Genomic DNA, 19,784 nt, shown 5'->3' on the forward strand with positions numbered 1-19,784 from the left:
ATGGCCTATTCCTCCATTGGACATATATCTAACAGGACCTCCTCAAACACGGCAACTCCCAGTGCGCCAAAACCAAAAAAGGGTGGTACCAAGCGCTGCAAGTCAGGAGATGAACTTGCTAAAATCTCCACTCCAGTTGCACCGCCTGTTGAGGCCCCTGAGCCCCCGGCTGCTCAAGACTCTGATGATTCTGGTGAGGAACAACCGCTGGCTAAGCGTCAATTCACCCACCGCGGTGACGGAGACGACATGAATATGTGCGATCTTCCTGCTACGGTGGAGTATGAGCCAAAATCTGGTAACAGAGCTCGCATCCAATCAAACTGGATTGGTGCTCAAACAGAGTTACAGAAGAGGGTCACACCTGCAGTCCGCTTCTGAGCGGAACGTCTGTGGTCTTCTGATAATACTCTCTTTTCCAAGTCGGCGCAGATGTTAGTCTCAATCTTTCCTGCCCACCTTGACCCTCCTCCACTGCAAGGTCTTAATGAAACCTTACTGACAAATTGTCTTGATTGTGACTAGGGACGCTAACATCCACGTCATAACAATTTAGGCAATAGGTCCGTCCGCAAAGATCTTTGCTGGCAGTGACAGGGCTCTTGTTGACGCTCTGGTAGCTCGAGGGATCAAACCTAGTGCCCTACAACGTCAACACAATCACACTGAGTGGCCTAACAAGTGGATCACGCACGTCACTTGCAAAGAAGCCCTGCGCTTACCTGTCTACTCATCCGATGTGAAGGCGGTGTTCACTAATCCCTCTGGCCCACTTTTCTTCTTTTTGTGGGGCCTTATCCCCTGCAAAAAAGACAACCTTGAAGCTTCCAACTACCGCTTTCTTTGCTTCCTTGCTCACACTCCGGCCATCGGCCCCCTTCTGTCCTCCACGGAAATGCCCTTCCTCAAGGGCCTCACTATTCCTAACGCTCCTGGCGAGACCGCGACCAAAGTCAAAGTATCTAATGTGATGTTTCAAGGACTAGCGGAGGAAAACTGGGGCTATTGCAGCAGCAACTTCATTGTTCATGTACCCAAAATACCTGTTGGCTCCACTATGACAGCCTTTTGGAAGAACTCTACTACAAAAGTTGTTGCTGGTGAATGGGAAAACCTCCTAATTCTCCTCTCTCTCTCCCCTCCTTGTGCCACCTGTGGGGTGGAGCAGCACTCTGATGGCGGTAACTGCGAGTTCTTGATTGCCATTGACGTTCTTACTGATTGTCAACGTAAGGGCACCTCAAACGGAGGGGTTTCTGACTTCGTTGGACAAACCTCAAACACGGAGTTCGCTTGACTGATGCCTGCCCCCCCCCAAAAGAGGCAATCTTAATCGCCCAACCCAGCCAAACGGTGTGAAGAAAGAGTTGAAGTCCATGAGCAAGCGTGCCAAATCGGGTACGTCTTCTCCTACCTCTCCTCTACCACCGTCTCAAGCTGACCCTCAGTCCCTATCTGTTAATTATTCATCTCGATATTCTTTGTAAGCAGGTTGACTATTCAATGACACTTGGGGCTGGCGAAGCTACAATCCGGTTACTAACCAGTTCTCCCATCCCTTATACGGCCCGATACTACCGCCTAGCAACATTTTTGTTAGTGCACTAACACTATACCGCTCACAAGAGCATCAGTCCAATTCAATATCTCTTTCCTAAGAATATATTATTCTACTGTTTCCTGATTTGAATAAGTCTGCTCTCAAGCAAACCAATAAACAACCCCCCGCGGGCTCAACTGTCCATTGATTACACTTATTAATATATGATCTATATTTGTTCCGGTCGTGCAGCCTCTGCTGCATTTATAACTCTTTCTTTCTTGATATTGTCTGATTGGTCGTATTTAATACAGAAATAAATGAAGGCTCCATCTTAAGTCAAGACTAAACGGAGCTTGCCGTCTCCCTTCTCTCTTATGACCTCTCAATATCAAAGCTATCACAAACAATTGCTGTGCGTTTGTCCACCGATCGCATGATTGCCACATATAAATGAGGCATCTCTTTCCCTCTTCCACAAAGTGTCCCTCCTCGACATTGCACATAATGCTGAGTGAAACATTCTGTTCAACAGACATACACTCCTTTGTATGTCTAATCTCTGAGCGTAGATCAAACCGCTCCCAGTTAAAGCAAATCTGGTACAAATTTGCTAAAACCTCCTCCCATGCCAACACAACTAAAAGAATTTTCAGTCCCGACGGTCCATTCTGATCACCCGTTTGAGCGTGACAGGGTGGGCTCTACTTCAAGGGAGGGGAGGGGGGGCTCTGGCCTGTCCTGTGGGCCCCTGCGAAATGTGATTAGACAGGATCCAAACAAGGTTGCTGCCCGGGCTTCGGCGGTGACAAACGCTACCAGTGCGCAGCCTCGTTCCCATGCTCTACATGATTTCTCTGAAGGGTTGATGTCCTCCTGCAACACATCTCCCGTACCACCAGCTAGGAGTAATCAGTCTCAATACAAAGGAGACATTGGTTGGAAATTGGCTACTCAATGGCGCAAACACAGGTCCTTGAATAAGTGTTCAAGACTTCAAAATACGCAGCGCTTCATTTTGACTAACACTGGTTCTTTGACTACCCCTCAACTATACCTGGCTCTTAAGAATGCACTTAAGAATCATCCAGCAACACTGAGGGGCATGTTGGCAGCTAAAAGAATCTTTCAACCAAACAGACGTGTCAGATTTGACCTCTGGGTGAAAGATGAAAACTCTGCCGGCCTTCAACGAGCGCTGGGCTTGGACTATCGTGGGCGGGCACAGCTGGCCAATAATCTTTGGAATTCTGACGCTCCATGGCATCTGCGCCTAGTCCAAGGCATGCTGCCAAGATATAGACTTTCTAAATGGAAAATTTATAGAGATAGGGCACCTACTAAGTGCCCAATCACACCTTGCCCTCCAGTCCTCCTTAATATAAAATATTAACTTTAAATATCAATGGGCTTAATTCAAAACTACCATGCTTATCAGACTTGTTACACAAGCAAGGGGTGGCAATTGCTGCTGTGCAGGAACATCTGAGGTCAGAGTGGCAGCCACTGCCCAACATCTCACAATTCAATTTATTTGAACGTCCCAGATGTCCTGGATTTCAAGGGCATTGTCTCTTCGTACACAACTCCCTCACAGCACATGAATTCCCCACAGACTGTCAGGCAATAATACATGTCAAAGTGTTTGGCCTACAGAAAAATAAAGTGTGGCACTTTATTGCAGTATACCTCCCTTCAGGTAACTCCAGAGTGAAGCAGAGATCAGAAGTCTGGCTGACGTTACAAAACCTCTGTCAGAAAATCCTATTGGATGACCCTTCTGCCCTGCTTACTCTGCTTGGGGACTTTAATCAGGATTGTAATGAAGTGCGTCAAGCTCTTCATCTTTCAACCTGGAAGTCCCCTGCTTTGAAACTTGTTGTTGATAAAAATGCAACACATACCAGGCACACAGCCAACACTCCTGGTAGATATGTGGACCATTTTGTCGTATCAACACCTACCAAGACTCTTCTCAATAATGTAACGGTTGACAATAACTCTTATGATGTCAGTGACCATTGGCCAGTCCTAGCAACACTTCAAGACCCTCATGAGTTCTTGCTGTGAGCCCGCCTCCCGCGAGCTCACAAGGACAATCACGGGAATGTCACAGACCCAGTTCCGGCAGGACTCTTAGAACTTGACCACCCGCACCCTCCTAGCTCAACAGGGAAGGACTAACCACTTCCCCTGAGCTAGGTAAGCCTTGACCACTTCCTTTCATATCATCCTTGTTTACTCATTTTCCTATTCAGTTGTATACAGCAAGGAAGGACTAACCACTTCCCCTGAGCTAGCTCCCCTTTGCAAATTCAGAGATACAGTGGTTCTAGAATCCCTCCAAGGCATAGCTGCCTTGCCCCTGCCCTGCTCCTGCGCAGCCCTGTGCCCCAGACCCAGAAAGATCAGCCCCCAGCCCCAGACCAGTGAAGAGGACCATTGTGGCCTCTTACACTTTTTTTTTTCTTGAACCTACTCCGCCCCGTTTCGTTTCGCCTGGACAACACAAACATCCCACGCCTGCGCTATGTCCGGAATGACAACCTCAGGCAACGGGAAAGCGACCCCTTTGCCATTGAACCCAAGAGGACCTCCCCCACGGGTTATCCTCACGTTAAAACTCGCAAACACCCCCTTACGCGTCCTGATCGACTCCGGCTCTGAGATCAACCTCATCTCACCCAAAGCAGCGACGGCGACCAGCCTCCCCATCCAACCTCTACCCACCCCAACCCAAGTGAACCTGGCCTTGAAAACGAGCTCAGGATCACCTTTTCTCCTACACACCCACACCATCGGCACTCTCACGGCCGATAACTCTCCCCTGGAGTTTGAAGCAGTCTTGCTACGGATTGGACCGGTTGCAGGATGTTATGCTTGGCACCCCTTTCCTGTACCCCTTTGACATTCTAATCTCAATCCGAGGACGCGCGATCATACACAAACCGTCTGGGTTGCGGATTTTAGCCAAGCCTGCTGCCAATCTAGACGTTGCAGTGATTACAATGGACCCCCCAACGTACGGCTGTAAGGCGGCGGAGGAAGCCATTCTGCGAGAATTCCAAGACCTATTTCCAGCAGACATACCAGCGGTCTCCGACAAAGCCGAGGAAGCGGGCAGATTCACAGATGGCTTTTTCCCAAAGACAATGCAATCAGCCAGCTCAAAAGTCAGACATAAGATTATCCTGACCGACCCCAAGGCCATCGTCAACAAGAAGCAATACGCTAACCCCTGCAAACACCTTGCGGCCTGGCGAACTCTACTTTATCAACACCTTGACGCTGGCCGCATCCGCAGATCAACTAGGCAATACGCATCCCCCAGCCTGATCATACCAAAAAAAGACCCCACTGCCCTGCCTTGTTGGGTTTGCGACTACCGCAAACTAAACAGCATCACTGTCCGCGACCGGTCCCCATTACCCAATGTTGACAAACTGGTCCGGATGGTAGCCACAGGACAAGTCTTTTTGATCCTTGACCAAACCAACGCTTTTTTTCAAACACTGATGCGGGAGGAAGATATCCCCCTAACGGCCGTGAAGACGCCCTGGGGCCTCATGGAACGGGTCGTAATGCCCATGGGCTTAACCAACGCTCCAGCCACACACCAAGCAAGGCTTGAAGAAGCCCTAGGCAATCTACTCAACGTTATCTGTGTCTTTTACTTAGACGACATCGTGGTGTTCTCGGACTCGCCCGATGAACACAAGAAACACCTACGACTGGTTCTCGACCGCCTCCCCCAAGCACATCTGTACTGTAGCCCCAAGAAGACTCAACTGTTCAGACGGAAAAGCAAATTCCTCGGTCACTGGGTCTTGGCCGATGGGATCAAACCGGACAACAGCAAGGTGCAAGCAGTGCAAAACTGGCCCAAAGGGGGTGAAACAATTCTTGGGTACCGTCCAGTGGATGAAAAAATTCATTTCGGGCCTCCAGAAGTATGTCGGAACCTTAACTCCGCTCACCAGCTCTAAAACTGACCAGAAAAATTTCAAGTGGGGCAAAAAAGAGGAAACAGCTTTCAATAACATCAAGCGCATCATGACCAGCCTCCCGGCCTTAAAATACATGGATTTTGACTCCGACAATCCCCTCTGGGTTTTTACAGACGCAAGCGGCGCTGGCCTGGGTGCTGCCACCTTTCAGGGAGCTGAATGGAAAAGCGCCTCCCCCATAGCGTACAAATCTCGCCAGATGTCACCCGCAGAGCAAAATTACCCGGTTCACAAACAAGAACTACTTGCTGTAGTACACGCACTACAGAAATGGAAGATGCTACTTATAGGCATGAAAGTGAACGTAATGACGGACCACCACACCCTCACCCCTCTCTTACTGCAGCAAAACCTTAGCCAACAACAAGCGCGCTGGACTGAACTCTTAGCCTACTTTGACCTTCATTTCAAGTACATCCGCGGCAAAGACAACACAGTGGCTGATGCACTCTCCCGGAAAGACTCCATCGATGAAGCCCAGCCAGTCAACGCCAAAGATGTTGCCTGTGTAGCTGCATTAACCAAAATGAAATCAACTCTGTCCAAAGAGCTCTGTCACCAAATTTTAACAAACTACGCGCTGGACCGGTTCTGCCTCTCAGTACAACAAATTATGCCTCTACGAGACGACTGCGTCGAAGTGAACGGACTCCTCTTCATTGACGGAAGTCTACTTATCCCGTCAATTGGCAACACCCGCAAAGCCTTGATCACTGAAGCACTGTGAGCCTGAGTCTCTTATGTGACAGCAGGACACAAGAAAAAGGGGGACATTGATTGAATTCCTTGGGATAAAGAAATACAAGCAGTGGAAAGGAGAGGAATAGAAGAGAGAAACTGAGAGGAGTGAAACTTGATCTGTTTGAATTACAATTTAATATAGGCCAAGCTCTACCTGAAAATGTAGGCTTCCAACTGTGCTAGAGATGCAACAGTCTCCACTCACACCAAGGAAACGGTGGTGGGATTCAGAAGTAGGTTGACTACTCTGCTCTGGTTTTAAAGGTCTTAACAAGAGATAACCTGTGGATCTTTTGTAGCAGAAGAGAGAAACAGAAGCAGGGAGAGAGCAGTCAAGAGCAACAGAGTTTCCTCTGAGATAAACAAGGTCAGTAGAAGAGGGTACTTACTGTCAATATCCTGTGGTGATACTGGGAGTGAAGTGGCCTCTGGTTAGTGATCCTGGGTGTCTCTGGGGTATGGTTCTGGTGTGCTGAAGTCTGTTTATCCTCCAGCTGCATGAGGGATCCTGACTCCAAAAATTTTCAAGGTTGGCTGACATAATCACACATGTACATGTGGTTGGAGCGCTTTGTTGCGCCTACCAGGCGCTGCTGCGCCTCCATGTCACAAACAAGGAACTCTATGAAGGAGTTGAGCTGTTGGAAAGTGATCAGTGGACACTAGGGTTTAAATTCCATGAGAAAACAGAATCTGAAGTCAAAAAAAGTTTAAACCCTAAGCATGAAAAGATATAAGAGAGTTGAGGTAGAAATAATGATAAAGGCGGACTTTAGGTCAGCTGAACTGACTCTAAGGCTGACAAGCTACGCACGGCTCGGACACCTGGGATATCAGAAGACACTAGACGAGCTACGTCTATACTTCTTCTGGCCCCGGATGCCCGCCGACGTGGCAGAATTCACCGCATCCTGCTTGACCTGCCAGAAAACAAAGGCCCCAACCACCGCTCCAACTGGAAAGATGCTAACACCCCCTGTCCCCCGCGTTCCCCTCTCCAACATTGCCATTGATTTCGCAGGCCAACTCAAACAATCCGGCCACTACGACATGATTCTGACGTGCACATGCAGGCTCTCCGGATTCACCCGCATCATTCCCGTCCTCCAATCCGACTCCGCCGAAAAAACCACAACCCAGTTCTTCACTGGCTTGATCGCAACATTTGGCGCTCCCCAATCAATCCTCAGCGACTGGGACAAAACCTGGACTTCAAAATTTTGGAAAACTCTCATGGAGAAACTTTGCATAAAGTTTCACATGACGTCAGCTTTCCACCCTCGAGCCGACGGCCGCAGCGAAAGAACCAACAAGACGGTTGGCCAAATACTCCAGACTACAACCTCAAAACGCCAGGGTAAGTGGCTGGAAGCCATACCTGCGGTGGAATTTGCCATCAACTCGGCAGTCAACGTATCCACCGGGAAAAGTCCTTTTGAACTTGTGTTTGGTTGACCGGCTTGCCTGTTCCCCTCCCCTGACTCAACGCTGAGTTCACTGCCTTTGCTGAACTTGTGGATCCGGTTGAGAGAAGGTAGTTGGGCGGACGCGCGGTACACCTTATGGGTAAGCCGCATTAAACAGCCTATTCATCACAACCAGAAACAAAAGCATTGCCCACCCATGACGCCAGGCACCATGGCACTTCTGGATTTGGCTGACTGGCGTGGCCGTCACCAAAATGGCGCTGACAGACTGAAGGAACAATACGAGGGCCCGTACCAAATCATCAACATCTCCAACTACGGTCAGAACGTTGAACTTGAACTACCAACCAATGATAGGCGTCACCCGGTTTTTTACGTCTCAAAAGTCAAACCACTCATTCCGCCTCAACCTTCTTCCCCAGGCTCCACCTCAAGACCGCACAGCAATCCCATCCCCAATCCTCCATCTACTCTTGGCGATCCCCCTGAAGCCAGTTTTATAGAGGGGAAGAATGTGAGCCCGCCTCCCGCGAGCTCACAAGGACAATCACGGGAATGTCACAGACCCAGTTCCGGCAGGACTCTTAGACCTTGACCGCCTGCACCCTCCTAGCTCAGCAGGGAAGGACTAACCACTTCCCCTGAGCTAGGTAAGCCTCAACCACTTCCTTTCATATCACCCTTGTTTCCTCATTTTCCTCTTCAGTTGTACACAGCAGGGAAGGACTAACCACTTCCCCTGAGCTAGCTCCCCTTTGCAAATTCAGAGATACAGTGATTTTAGAATCCCTCCAAGGCATAGCTGCCTTGCCCCTGCCCTGCTCCTGCCCAGCCCTGTGCCCCAGACCCAGAAAGATCAGCCCCCAGCCCCAGACCAGTGAAGAGGACCATTGTGGCCTCTTACACTTGCGCAATGCTACTTCACGCTGGAACCGTAAAACAATTATTGGACACGGCTCAGAACTGGCACTCTCCCCCCATTGGGGTCTACTCAGTACTGATAACATTGCCACTGAGGAGCAGTTAAATGAATGTGCAGAAAAATGGGTAGAAATACTTGATAAAGTGGGTATCGAACTAAAAATGCTAGAAGTTCCCAGAGAGAGAAATTCTCTTTGCTTTGATACCAAGACACGTCAATCCATCCGTCTTTCTCGAAAAGCTTGGCAAAAATGGCAAGCTGCTATTTTTAATAAGCTCCCCTTAAGGGTACAACAGAAATTAGAGCAACAGCTGCTCCTTGCCAGCTCTAAGGCCAAACTGGCCATTAAAAAATTTGCATTGAAACAAAAAGTGAATGCAAGTAAGAAAGTGAATAACTTCCTTCTGGATAATGAAGGTGAAGACTTTCACCAAGCGGTCCAGTCAGCCCAGGGTCGCTCAAAGACTTGTCAGGACAGCACTCCCTGTTTCAATAAACAGGGAGATCTTGTCACTAATCCCAAAGATATCCTTGAGGCTCACGCAGCATACTCAGAGGAATTGGCTAGTGACCCTACCGGAATCTCTAAGGATGCTAACAAATGGACACATATCCAACCATCCATATATCCTTACCAACGGTTGTGCATCACCCGCACTTCAATAAAACATCTCTCTGAGGAAGATATCTCCTCCCCAGAACCAGAAGTAGAGGAAACACCTTTGGATGCCCCGGCCTTTATAAAAGCAATTTGTCAAATGCAACGATGTTCAGCAGCTGGTAAAAGCGGGGTGTTAGCTGTTCACCTCAAAAAATTCCTTGAGGTCGAATTTCAGCAACAAATTGCCAAAACATGGGCAAACTGCCCCACGTTGACTTTTGGACCCCATCAATATCCTCAACCACTAGATTACTCTACTGTGGCTCTGGATAGATGGTCTCTACCCTCTGACCTTATCACTCCCCCTCTCAAGCACTTTCTCAACATCATGCGTGCCTGTATCTGTCTAGAGACCCAGCCTTGCAACTGGCATGGAATGAAGAGGTTCTGATAACCCTTCCCAAACCAGGTCAGGATTCACGTCTCCTACAAAACATCTCTTGCACGGAGGGAAAACTCTTACTTACCATAGTGGCAACGCACATCTCCCAACTCCTAGAAGAGAAAGGTTTCTTTACAAAGGCTCAGGCTGGGTTTCGCCATGGCCAAGAAGCCATCTCCCATCCTTACTGAGATTATACGGCGTTGTAAGAGTGTCAACCAGTCTACTTATGTTCTATATGTTGACTTCAAAAAGGCCTTTGACAGAGTACCGCATGAGGGCCTATGGGCCCGGTTGCTCCAAATTGGAATTCATCCCTCATTAGTTAACCTAGTGAAAAAAGGCTATGATAACTCCCGGATTCAATGTTGTATGGGAGATAACTTATCACGCCCTTTTACTTGACAAATTGGCACACGTCAAGGCTGTCCTCTTTCTCCATTACTTTTTACAATCTTTGTGAATGAGATCCTGAACAAGACGTCACCGGGTGTCTCAGTCCCTGGACTCTCTGACCCAGTCCAAGGGCTCTTGTTTGCTGATGACACACTCATTTTTGCTGAATCCCCCGCCAACATCAAAGACATTCTTAACAGGTTGTCTATCTTCTGCGCCAAATGGAATTTTGCATTGGTCACGCCAAGTGTGGGGTGGTTGAATATCACCCTGTGGGTGTTGCTGCCTCTAATCCTCCGTTAGAATACCCAATTGACGGGGGAATTATCCATACTATGGATACATATAAATATCTTGGCTGTCTTATACCAAATAAGACACTTAAGGGAGAATCATATCCTATTGAGTTGGAACATTCCAAACTCTTGGCTACTAGGGCCACTAAGTCAAAATTCTCTTCCTTACCTTTCTTATATAATAAGAATATTCACCCACTATGTAAAGCTAGAGTTATACAATTGTATATAATGGCTGCTGGTACCTATGGTGCCAAGTGGATTGGTATGGTTCAGAAACGTACACAAACCATTCAAAGGGTCATTGATCAATCTATGCGTATCTCCTTTGGGCATACTGAACATAACAAGACCCTTAATGGTCTATTATTGGGCCTAGAATTAGGAATCACTCCAGTCTCAATACACTGCACTAAGCAGCGTATTAGGTTGTGGGATAAAGGCCCCCACCTAAAAACTATCCTGCAAGACTTTATCAAGTATCCATTCCGTAACAGGACATGTAGCTCTTGGACGAGTAACACCCAGAGTGTTCTTACCCTTCTCCACAATCAGATTGATACAGCTGATTGCTTGGATACTGCCTCCATCCACTGCCGCTCATGGATTTGTTGTATGATGAGTCTCAAACACTTCCTCCATCCTGCCTCATTGAGTCCCATTGGGGACAATGATAGGGTGACTGAGCAACAAAGGGCACAAAAAGAGTGGTTGCAAGAAGTACATGAACTCCTACTATTAAAGGAATTTGTTAGGGAGAATAAACGCTGTCAGGCAGTAGCTAGGTATGATAAGTTCAGCTTTGGCCGTACCTCAAATTTTACCCACACATCTCTTAATGTTCAAACATTAACTAAGGGGGTGTGTTACTTGGACTTGCTGCAAATAGATGCGCTCCCTAAAGTAGGCCATTGCGTTCAAGGATGGGATGCCCAGCATATCCAACACCATTTACAGGCATCAACTTTTCCCTGCTGCTCCTCCCCTTTTGTGCAAGGCCAAGAGGAGTGGGAACATGTAATCCTACACTGTTCTGCCTTTTCCAAATTACGACAATCCCTACTGCAACCTACAATTGACTTTCTCATGAAAGTCCTTGAGGTTACTTACCCTACCCACCATATATATATCTTGCTTCTTGGCGGTCTACTCCGAGAACTCTTCCCAGATAGTATTATTGGGGATAGGACTTCCCAGACATCATTCCAGAAACGGCCTATGGGTCCCTGGATCTCTGTAACTGGGTAAATGGATTTGGTCATATTCTGCATATGTACCCTGAATCCTTCCAAGCACATGGATACACTGTTATTGCTTCCTTCCTGCAAGCAGTGGTTCCTCAATTTGAGAAAATGCTCTATTCCACTGGAACTGACCATTCCTCTCAATCTTCTTCATCTAAGGATGTCAAAACACGGCAAGGAATACACCCCCTCAGCTGTGAGGTGCCTAGCACTTACATACCTGTACAGGGTAATACTAGGGCCAGGCCAAAAGGTATGCCAACACAACCCCAAATGAGTTCCAATGGGGACTCAGTCGCTAGGGTCAACGGGACCTGAAGAGTTTTTGTTTTTACATGGTACAAATCCATGTGGTAGGGACCATCACTGCGCAATGAGTGACGAAAGTGCAGACCTAATTCCATCTGCTCCCTATTTTTGGAAGGATCATTGTTCCCTATGATCCGGGCAAATTTTCAATTTTTCTCTATCAGGTTTTGAACTTTTACTTGTTGACTAACATATAAAGTACCGGTTCAAAAAAAAAAAAATACAAGAATTGAGTATCATTGCACATGAAATGGGCTGGAGAGACTGGGTACCCGCGGATATACCCTGTATCCGCCGGGAATATCCGCGGGTACCCTGGGGGTAAAATACCCGCGCATACCCCTGTACACAACCTGGTAACCGCGGGTATTTCCATGGGAGCACAATTGGCAGCAAATGTCACATCATGTAAGGGTAGATTAAGCGTCAAAACCTAGCTGATAAAATCAGTTGGAGCGTAGCAAAGCTATGATGATCAGCAGTTGTAATCTGCTAGAGGTGTTAGACCCACAGGCCCCCATACCTGATGGCTCACACAAAGTCATAAAGGCATGGATTTCCTCAATTGGGCAAAACAAGGTATCATCCACATAAGTGGAATAATACCCTCTGTTCCCATGAAGAAAAGAACCACAATAATCAATGTTCAAAAATTGTTCTACCTCTCCGTGTTATCCCTAGATAGTTTACTAACAAACCACTAGTAAATGAACTAAACAAACATGACAAAGAAATAACAGTGTTGGAAGTTCATGAACCTCCCCACAAGTGTGACCTGTATATCTGCTACCCCAAGCAACAGCAAAGGCACACATTGTCTATAAACAGAAATATTTCTTTCTGCAAATCCTAACCACCCGCACTTACAACGGGGAAGGCTAGTTGATTAAATATTTCAACCAAGAGAAATAAAAAAGGACCCTGGATGAAAGTCACATAAGAAACAACAAACGTATCAAAGTCAGTGAACCTCACTCCCTCATAATAATACACTTCTTAATTCTCTCACTCTCCATACTTACATGTATATATACTACATATCTCTCTCCTTTTTCTTTATTATGTTTTCTTTACATTTCATTCTCTCTTTTTTACACTACACCTCCACAATAAATATCCACCCCATATGGATCTCTTGTCCATGTAGTCCTCCTATCATAACCCCCACTATATAGAAGGAAAAATAAATTACATTTACAATCCTGTACACTCTCTACCTTGTTTTATACAACTACTCCTCACTGTAAATGTATTTTCTATCTCCCAAACCACTACAACTGATCCATTAACGTAGTATAAGGATCCACAAAGTTGTACATATCTCCTTTATCTGAAATTGCAATGCAAAAAAAAAAAAGTAAAACATTCTCTTACGCAACATATCAGGATAAACCGGGCAATTGAGCAACTCCCCCAAATTGGAAGCAGATAAATCCTCAACTCTCCTACCAATGGGAGGATATCATAAGTACCGGACGCTGGGCCCCCATACCCCAACTTCCAATATGACAATAAGTATTTTCATGATACAGGCATAAAAATCCCTTTTTCCTATCATCTACACCCAGAGTATACTCTCCACTACAATAATGTATGTAAGCAGAAACATACACAGTGTTAATAGAGCTTGTACACCCTTTTTACGGTCTACAAACCTAGAATATACTCTCTCATGCTACTCACATCCTATCCAGACTGTATACCAAGTATGAGGTATCTGGTTTAGCCTGGTAGCTTAGGAATGGAGTGAACATAGGTTAAAAACACCAATTTTCCCAATGAGACTGCCTCACCATCACTTGAGATTGTAACAAAACCCCCATCTAACATAGATATGCTACATGTGTACGTACAATCCCAAAACAAAACCTGATAGTAGAACAACATAAGACAAGTCCTGCTACCTGAATGCCATCCCGCAGTTAATCTCACAGACTCTGTAACACCCACAACTGCACAAATATGTGGGATACTCACATGCCAAATTGTTGTAAACATCTGACCATATAAAACTGGCAGACTCACACATCACCAGGACTCACCCAGATACTGAAAACTACTGACCCTGAGGAGCAGTAAGCCACTGGTGAATGAGAAAAGCTCAAAAACCTTTCTCACCAAAAAAGAAATTTTCTTTTTTCAATATAACCAAAAATCTATTTACTAGAATCAAGGACCTAAGGACCCCTATGTACATCCCCATGCACATCTTCAACTTCTCCTCACAAACTTGTCCATAAAACAGCATTGCTGTTTGTGCAGAAACACAACTCTGAGTAATGATGACAAGAAAAAGGACTGGGTAACATCTCTTGATGACCCAAACGGCCAAAAAGTTTGGTATAACCAATAATCTGAATATGTACTACTTATGATACATTCAATATTTGGCCTAATAAACAATGGTGGTACACAAAACAACAAGTCCACACACCGGTAGTAATAAAATGTCAAAAATGATAACAATAGATGTTATTAACCTGACCACTCTGAGACACTGGAGAGAGGAAATCCTGATAATCTGTCCAACATACACGTCATCGGAAACCAGGCTCACGCGCCCTACCTAAACCTCTCAAGCGTAGCTGCAAAAGCCTAAAAACAACAAAGAGAATACATCGGTCAACTCTCCATTGTTAGCGGCAGCTGTATCAGCCACAGGGTATCTACTAACCCAAACGCTGAAGCCACTAAGCTAAGAGCAAGACCCGCTTGATCAACCAATCAAACGTTCCAAAAATAGACGCTCCATGCGCTTACCACTCCCTGTCACGCAAAGGAAAAGGAGACCAGGTCATATATATCAGCCAGATATTGCAAAAACAATACCTCTGACAAAATTCCCCCAAACCCCCATGAGGGGTGGGGAACCTTTTGGATGGTCCTGAAAACACCAACCAAACAAACAATCAAGGAGATCGTTCTAATCACACCCGCAAACCACAAGGATAGCGTCCTCGTACATACGATCAACTGGGCTAAGAGGAAAGCCCCCTTAGTAAACAAAGGGAAAGTGAAAACCTCAATATCTAACACATCAATCAACTGTTGATAGATGACATAACAATTGGTAGTAGAACTACCAATTGAGGGAACAAATAACAAACACCAAACTCACGCATATGACCTGCAAGAGATTCTTTGCTTGTTCCTATGCTTGACAGAGCCTCCACGCACATCCTGCCTGAAAGGGTAAATAGCGGCAGGACACGCAACAGCAAGATCAGTACAAGTTAGCTAAACGGCAACTTAAATGTACAACAGTAGATATTAACTAACAACTCTTTAGTGCAGCCCTTTGAGGGACCATAGAGACCAATCCCAATCAAACCTGAGAGATCATGTACAGTTATCCCCTACAATGAAAGTCCATACAACTGGATCAGTCATTTGTACTACACCTTCAATAATGTGCAATGGACAAATTCAAATGCAAACTCACACAAGGACCGTGCCATGGCTTGTCCTGAGAAAGCCACAGAGCCAGTTATAAAGGGAACCAATTGATCTGACCTGAAAACCTCAGACATCCCAGATTGCTACCACATCCGCTACCTGAAATTCTACAAAATCAACCTACCTTGAGCTACATCAAGACCAGAACAATTGACTATCTAACCTGCGCACCGGTAACGTTATAAAAGCCAAAGCACCACCAAAACCCCGCGACAATGCCCTGTTTGTCACATCCCCGTTGACTAACAACAACCAAAGGAAAACATATCAGTAAGCCAATCTATAAAGAGACTAAGCTGATCAACTTTTGAGCTTACCAAATTATCACCCTTGTACACTACAGAATGGCCCCCTCACCCCTGTCAGTACCAAGACCACCTCTTCAAAGAGAAAGGTGGCCGAAATCAAAAGCGCCGCTGGAGCCCCATCCCCCACAGCAACCCATGTGGCGGAAAATTTGGGAGCGGAAGAAAATGCTGGAGATACCGCGGCGGAGTCGACTGGCGAGGAAGACAATGACGATGCGGACACCGTCACTGCCTGTCCTGCCAAAAGGGTAATTTCCCGCATTATCCGGGACAAAGACTCCAACATGAGGGAGAGTTCTCCGCCCCAACAGGAGACAGAAGACGTCAAGCCCGACATCACTCACCTCCAGGAGCCAACCAACTTGTGGTCAAAAGCTAGAGCAGCGCTCTGGCAAAAGACCCCGCTCCAAATTTGATTCCAGTTGTTTTGGGACGGTTTTGGTAACGATCCCCGAGACGAGGTTGAGTCGCAAAAAGAACAGAACATCTTCATCTTCTGTGTCAAAGCACTCGCCAAAGGTTGCACCATCATAGCCAAGCCGGATACTTCTCTCCACTTGGCCCTAGCCTCCCTGGCACTCAAACCGCTGGCATTTAACCACCAAAAGAACCACGTTGATTGGCCAAACAAGTACCTTATCCATCTGACCCCTGGAGACGCGAAAAATTTACCAGGAAGAAACAGTCAGACAAAGGGAGTCTTCTACGGTACTAAGGAGCCACACTGTGCTTACCTGTGGAACCTGATGCCAATTGATGACACTGGGAGAAAGATGTATTGTGGCTGGCACCTCAAGCTACAAGTGCACCTGCCAGCCTGCGGGCCGATCAACCTCAACAACTCCCCCGAAATCATGGCGCAGAAGTACCCGCTCCGTATTGATTGAGGGGTCTCGGCCAAACCAATATGGGTTGACCTAGCCTGCTCGTCTGTCAAACACATAGGAAAGAGAATTAACGGTAACCTCACCTTCAATGGTGAGCTCTCTTACCTTGCCACCAAACTTCCCTCAGGAGAGCCAGCCAAGCTCTTCTGGACGGATCGAGCCAATACGCTATTTGGTGCCGTGTGCAGTAAACCGGTTGAGATCAAAGTTCTCCCAGCTTGTTCAATCTGCGGTGATGAGGAGCATGGGGACGAGGAGTGCCTCTACCTGCCCCTCCTCAATGGTTGTCCCATCCATACTGAAACTCCTGAAAACAATATCATGGAGGTCAGTCCGCCTCGACCGGAACGCAAACCAAAACCACAAAAGAAGACTGTCAGTTTTCAAACTCACACAAATACTGGGTCCAGTTGTGGCTGAGGCACGAGCCATCCCGGTGGATCCAACCGTGGCAGAGGATTGCATCAAGTGACTGCAACCCGTAAGGTACCCTCCACAACCTACAAGGCATTAATCAGTACATTGTTTACTAACCTTGTCCTTACCCTCTGTCGCCACAGTAGGAAAACCCGCCCCGTCCGGCGGTAAGAAAGCGTCGGGCGTCCAAAACGGACATTAAAACCCGGTTTGCAAGTATCTACGTTCACTCACCGCCATCACTGCAAACTGAGTCCTCCCCCATCGACTGAATCGTTGTCCCCCTCCACAGGGCATTGGCGGGCCTAGTGAAACAACCAAGAGTTTAACATCAATCATGTCCTCTCTCTCTTTTTTCATCCTACTCACTGTTTGGTGGATTGTGGAATACCACCCACCTTACAAATGTCACTCATTTTTGCAATCCATTTGTTTGAGAGTGTCTAAATGCCCCGTGAGTTGAGATTGAGCCCATAGCGCCTACATAGCCTAGTCCCAAGCGACCGTTTTGATCATGACTAAGGTATTGAGAGGTTGAAACGCTTAAAATACAAATGAACACCGTGTTGATAAAGAATCATCCACTAAGAATCAGAAGAAAAACAATAACAAGCAAAGACAAGTACTGTATTACCTGTCATTCTTATTGCTTCAAGCCAATTTGGCGTACCGGAGTTGGGGTCATTCGGCCAATTGAATAGTGAGGTGTTGTTATCGGATGGGAAATTACGGGTTAAACCGTACCCCATACCACACCAACGGATATAAATTATCCAGCGGCTGTTAACCGTGCTGAATCCGCGCGGGCTGCGCACGCGGCCTCTGACAGGTATGTGTCAGCACACGCCAGACATGTCATATGTGAAATGTTGATTGCGCCTCAGCTAACGGATCTGAGGAGAAAATTCTACCTCCTTTGTCCGCAGCCGTAGTCGTGATGACAGTCACACTGCGCAACCTAGGTTAGGGTTACCCAACCCTAACCTTGCACATGTTTTTGTGCCTGAGTGGAGACCACTGCAGCCCACTGCACTCCACCCAACCCAACCACATCCTTTCTGCACAACCACCACCACCGGCAAAGAGCACCTCCCCACGAACGAGGAAGCTCAGGGATGTACCGGGTAAGTCATCTCCAATGACTAACATCTGTGGTTGTACTAACTTGGATCAACACCAGTTCTATATAGAAGCCAATCCTAGTTGCTTATCCACTGCCAATACCCCGCCGTTCCCAAACGGGAATCCAATACTGACCTATCAGGCACAGCAACGGTAAGCAGGTCTGCGCATACCACCGTTAATACGTGACCACACAATGCACTAACGTCAACCGTTACGCTGTCTGACACTACCAAAGTGCCCATAGATCCAATATCCCTCACCCAACCAACTTGGGAGCCGCACATTCACTCATATCGTCTACCCAGTAAGTTGACCGGGTCTGAGAACAATACAACCTAGCCCTAACCAACTAAGTGTTGACCCATTGGATCGTCTCTATATGTCACTTTAGATTGACTCACAAAAGTCGTTGACATCAGCGTTGTGGTGCTCCATTGGCGTGACAATGCCAAAAGCACATTGTAGAGGTATTGGGACAGCATAGATACAGCTACCATTCATTATAAGATGAGGAAGTTATATATAATACAAGCAGTGTATGTGTTGATGGGAGGAATGGATTCATTACAGACGGATGGATGAGGGATAGTGTTAGCACGGACTGAACGGCAGACTAGGATCATGTAGGATGGACGGCGTGATCAGGGATGGAATGGAGGACCATGACTAGGTAGGATAGCAGGGAGGTGGAAGGGTGTTATCAATAGAAGAGGTGGAAGGTATTGGGAGCACATGTCTCAACCAGGAATGGAAGGGAGGATGGTGTGGTGTATCAAGTAAGGCAGTGTTATAATGGTATATTACTTGTATAAGGGTATATTATCTTTATAAGGGTGGTATATTACTTTATAAGGGTCTAGGATTCAGTATGATGGGATATGGATGCAAGTATTAATTAGGGAGGAGGAAGAAGGAAGGATGGGGCAAGGTGGGAGGAGAGGCTTTGACCCCCAATATTCTGGATGGAAGAAGGCAACAGCTGGACATGCAGGCATATGGTAGGTTACAGAAGGTTGTTTGGGTCACCTAGCAACACATGATATCATGCAGTGCAGCATATGCAGGCAGATAAGGTGTTCAAGGAGCCTGCCTGCAGAATCAATTACATCATTGTTTGGCAGGCAGTGCAACACATGCATATATTGGTGTGCAACTGATATCCCCTCCTGCAGAATCCATTACCTCATTGTTTGGCAGGCAGTGCAACACATGCATATCTTGCTGTGCAACTGATATCCCCTTTAGAAAATAGCCCTCACAAGGAGTTCCCCTGGAGATAAATTCCCTCACCCTTCAATATATAAGGAGGCCTCTTTCCCCCCCTCATCAGATCTTTTCCCCCATCAGCCTACAGAGTTTTGGTCACAGTGGTTAGTTTAGTTACAGTGGTAGTTTAGTGGTAGTGGTAGTAGTAGTGGTAGTGTTGAGTTTGAGTCAGCAGTAGTAGTAGTAGTCAGGAGCTCTGGTAGTAATTAAAGTGCCTTATCAAGAGATTGTTAAGGAAGAGATTATTACCAACTTCATCAACAACAATTATAACAAGTAGTAGTAGTGTAGTAGCAACCAGGAGATCTAGTATTGATTAAAGTGCCTTATCAAGAGATTGTTTAAGGAAGAGATCATTACCAACCTTCTCATCAACAACCGAACATCAACAACAATTGCA

At 46.6% G+C, this 19,784-nt stretch overlaps 1 protein-coding gene across 1 annotated transcript in view; it reads left to right on the plus strand.

Moving 5' to 3' along the window:
- The window catches only part of PtA15_11A336 (uncharacterized protein), a gene marked incomplete at both ends in the record, with an annotated part of 49,291 nt that continues 29,507 nt past the window's right edge, over positions 1–19,784 (plus strand). Inside the window, 3 exons of the mRNA XM_053161234.1 lie at positions 1–369; positions 557–1,229; positions 1,324–1,398. Coding sequence (XP_053025201.1) covers positions 1–369; positions 557–1,229; positions 1,324–1,398 — 1,117 coding nt within the window. The remainder of the gene's footprint in view (positions 370–556; positions 1,230–1,323; positions 1,399–19,784) is intronic.

Source organism: Puccinia triticina, chromosome 11A, assembly GCF_026914185.1.
Source record: "Puccinia triticina chromosome 11A, complete sequence".
Classification (NCBI taxonomy): Eukaryota; Fungi; Basidiomycota; class Pucciniomycetes; order Pucciniales; family Pucciniaceae; genus Puccinia; species Puccinia triticina.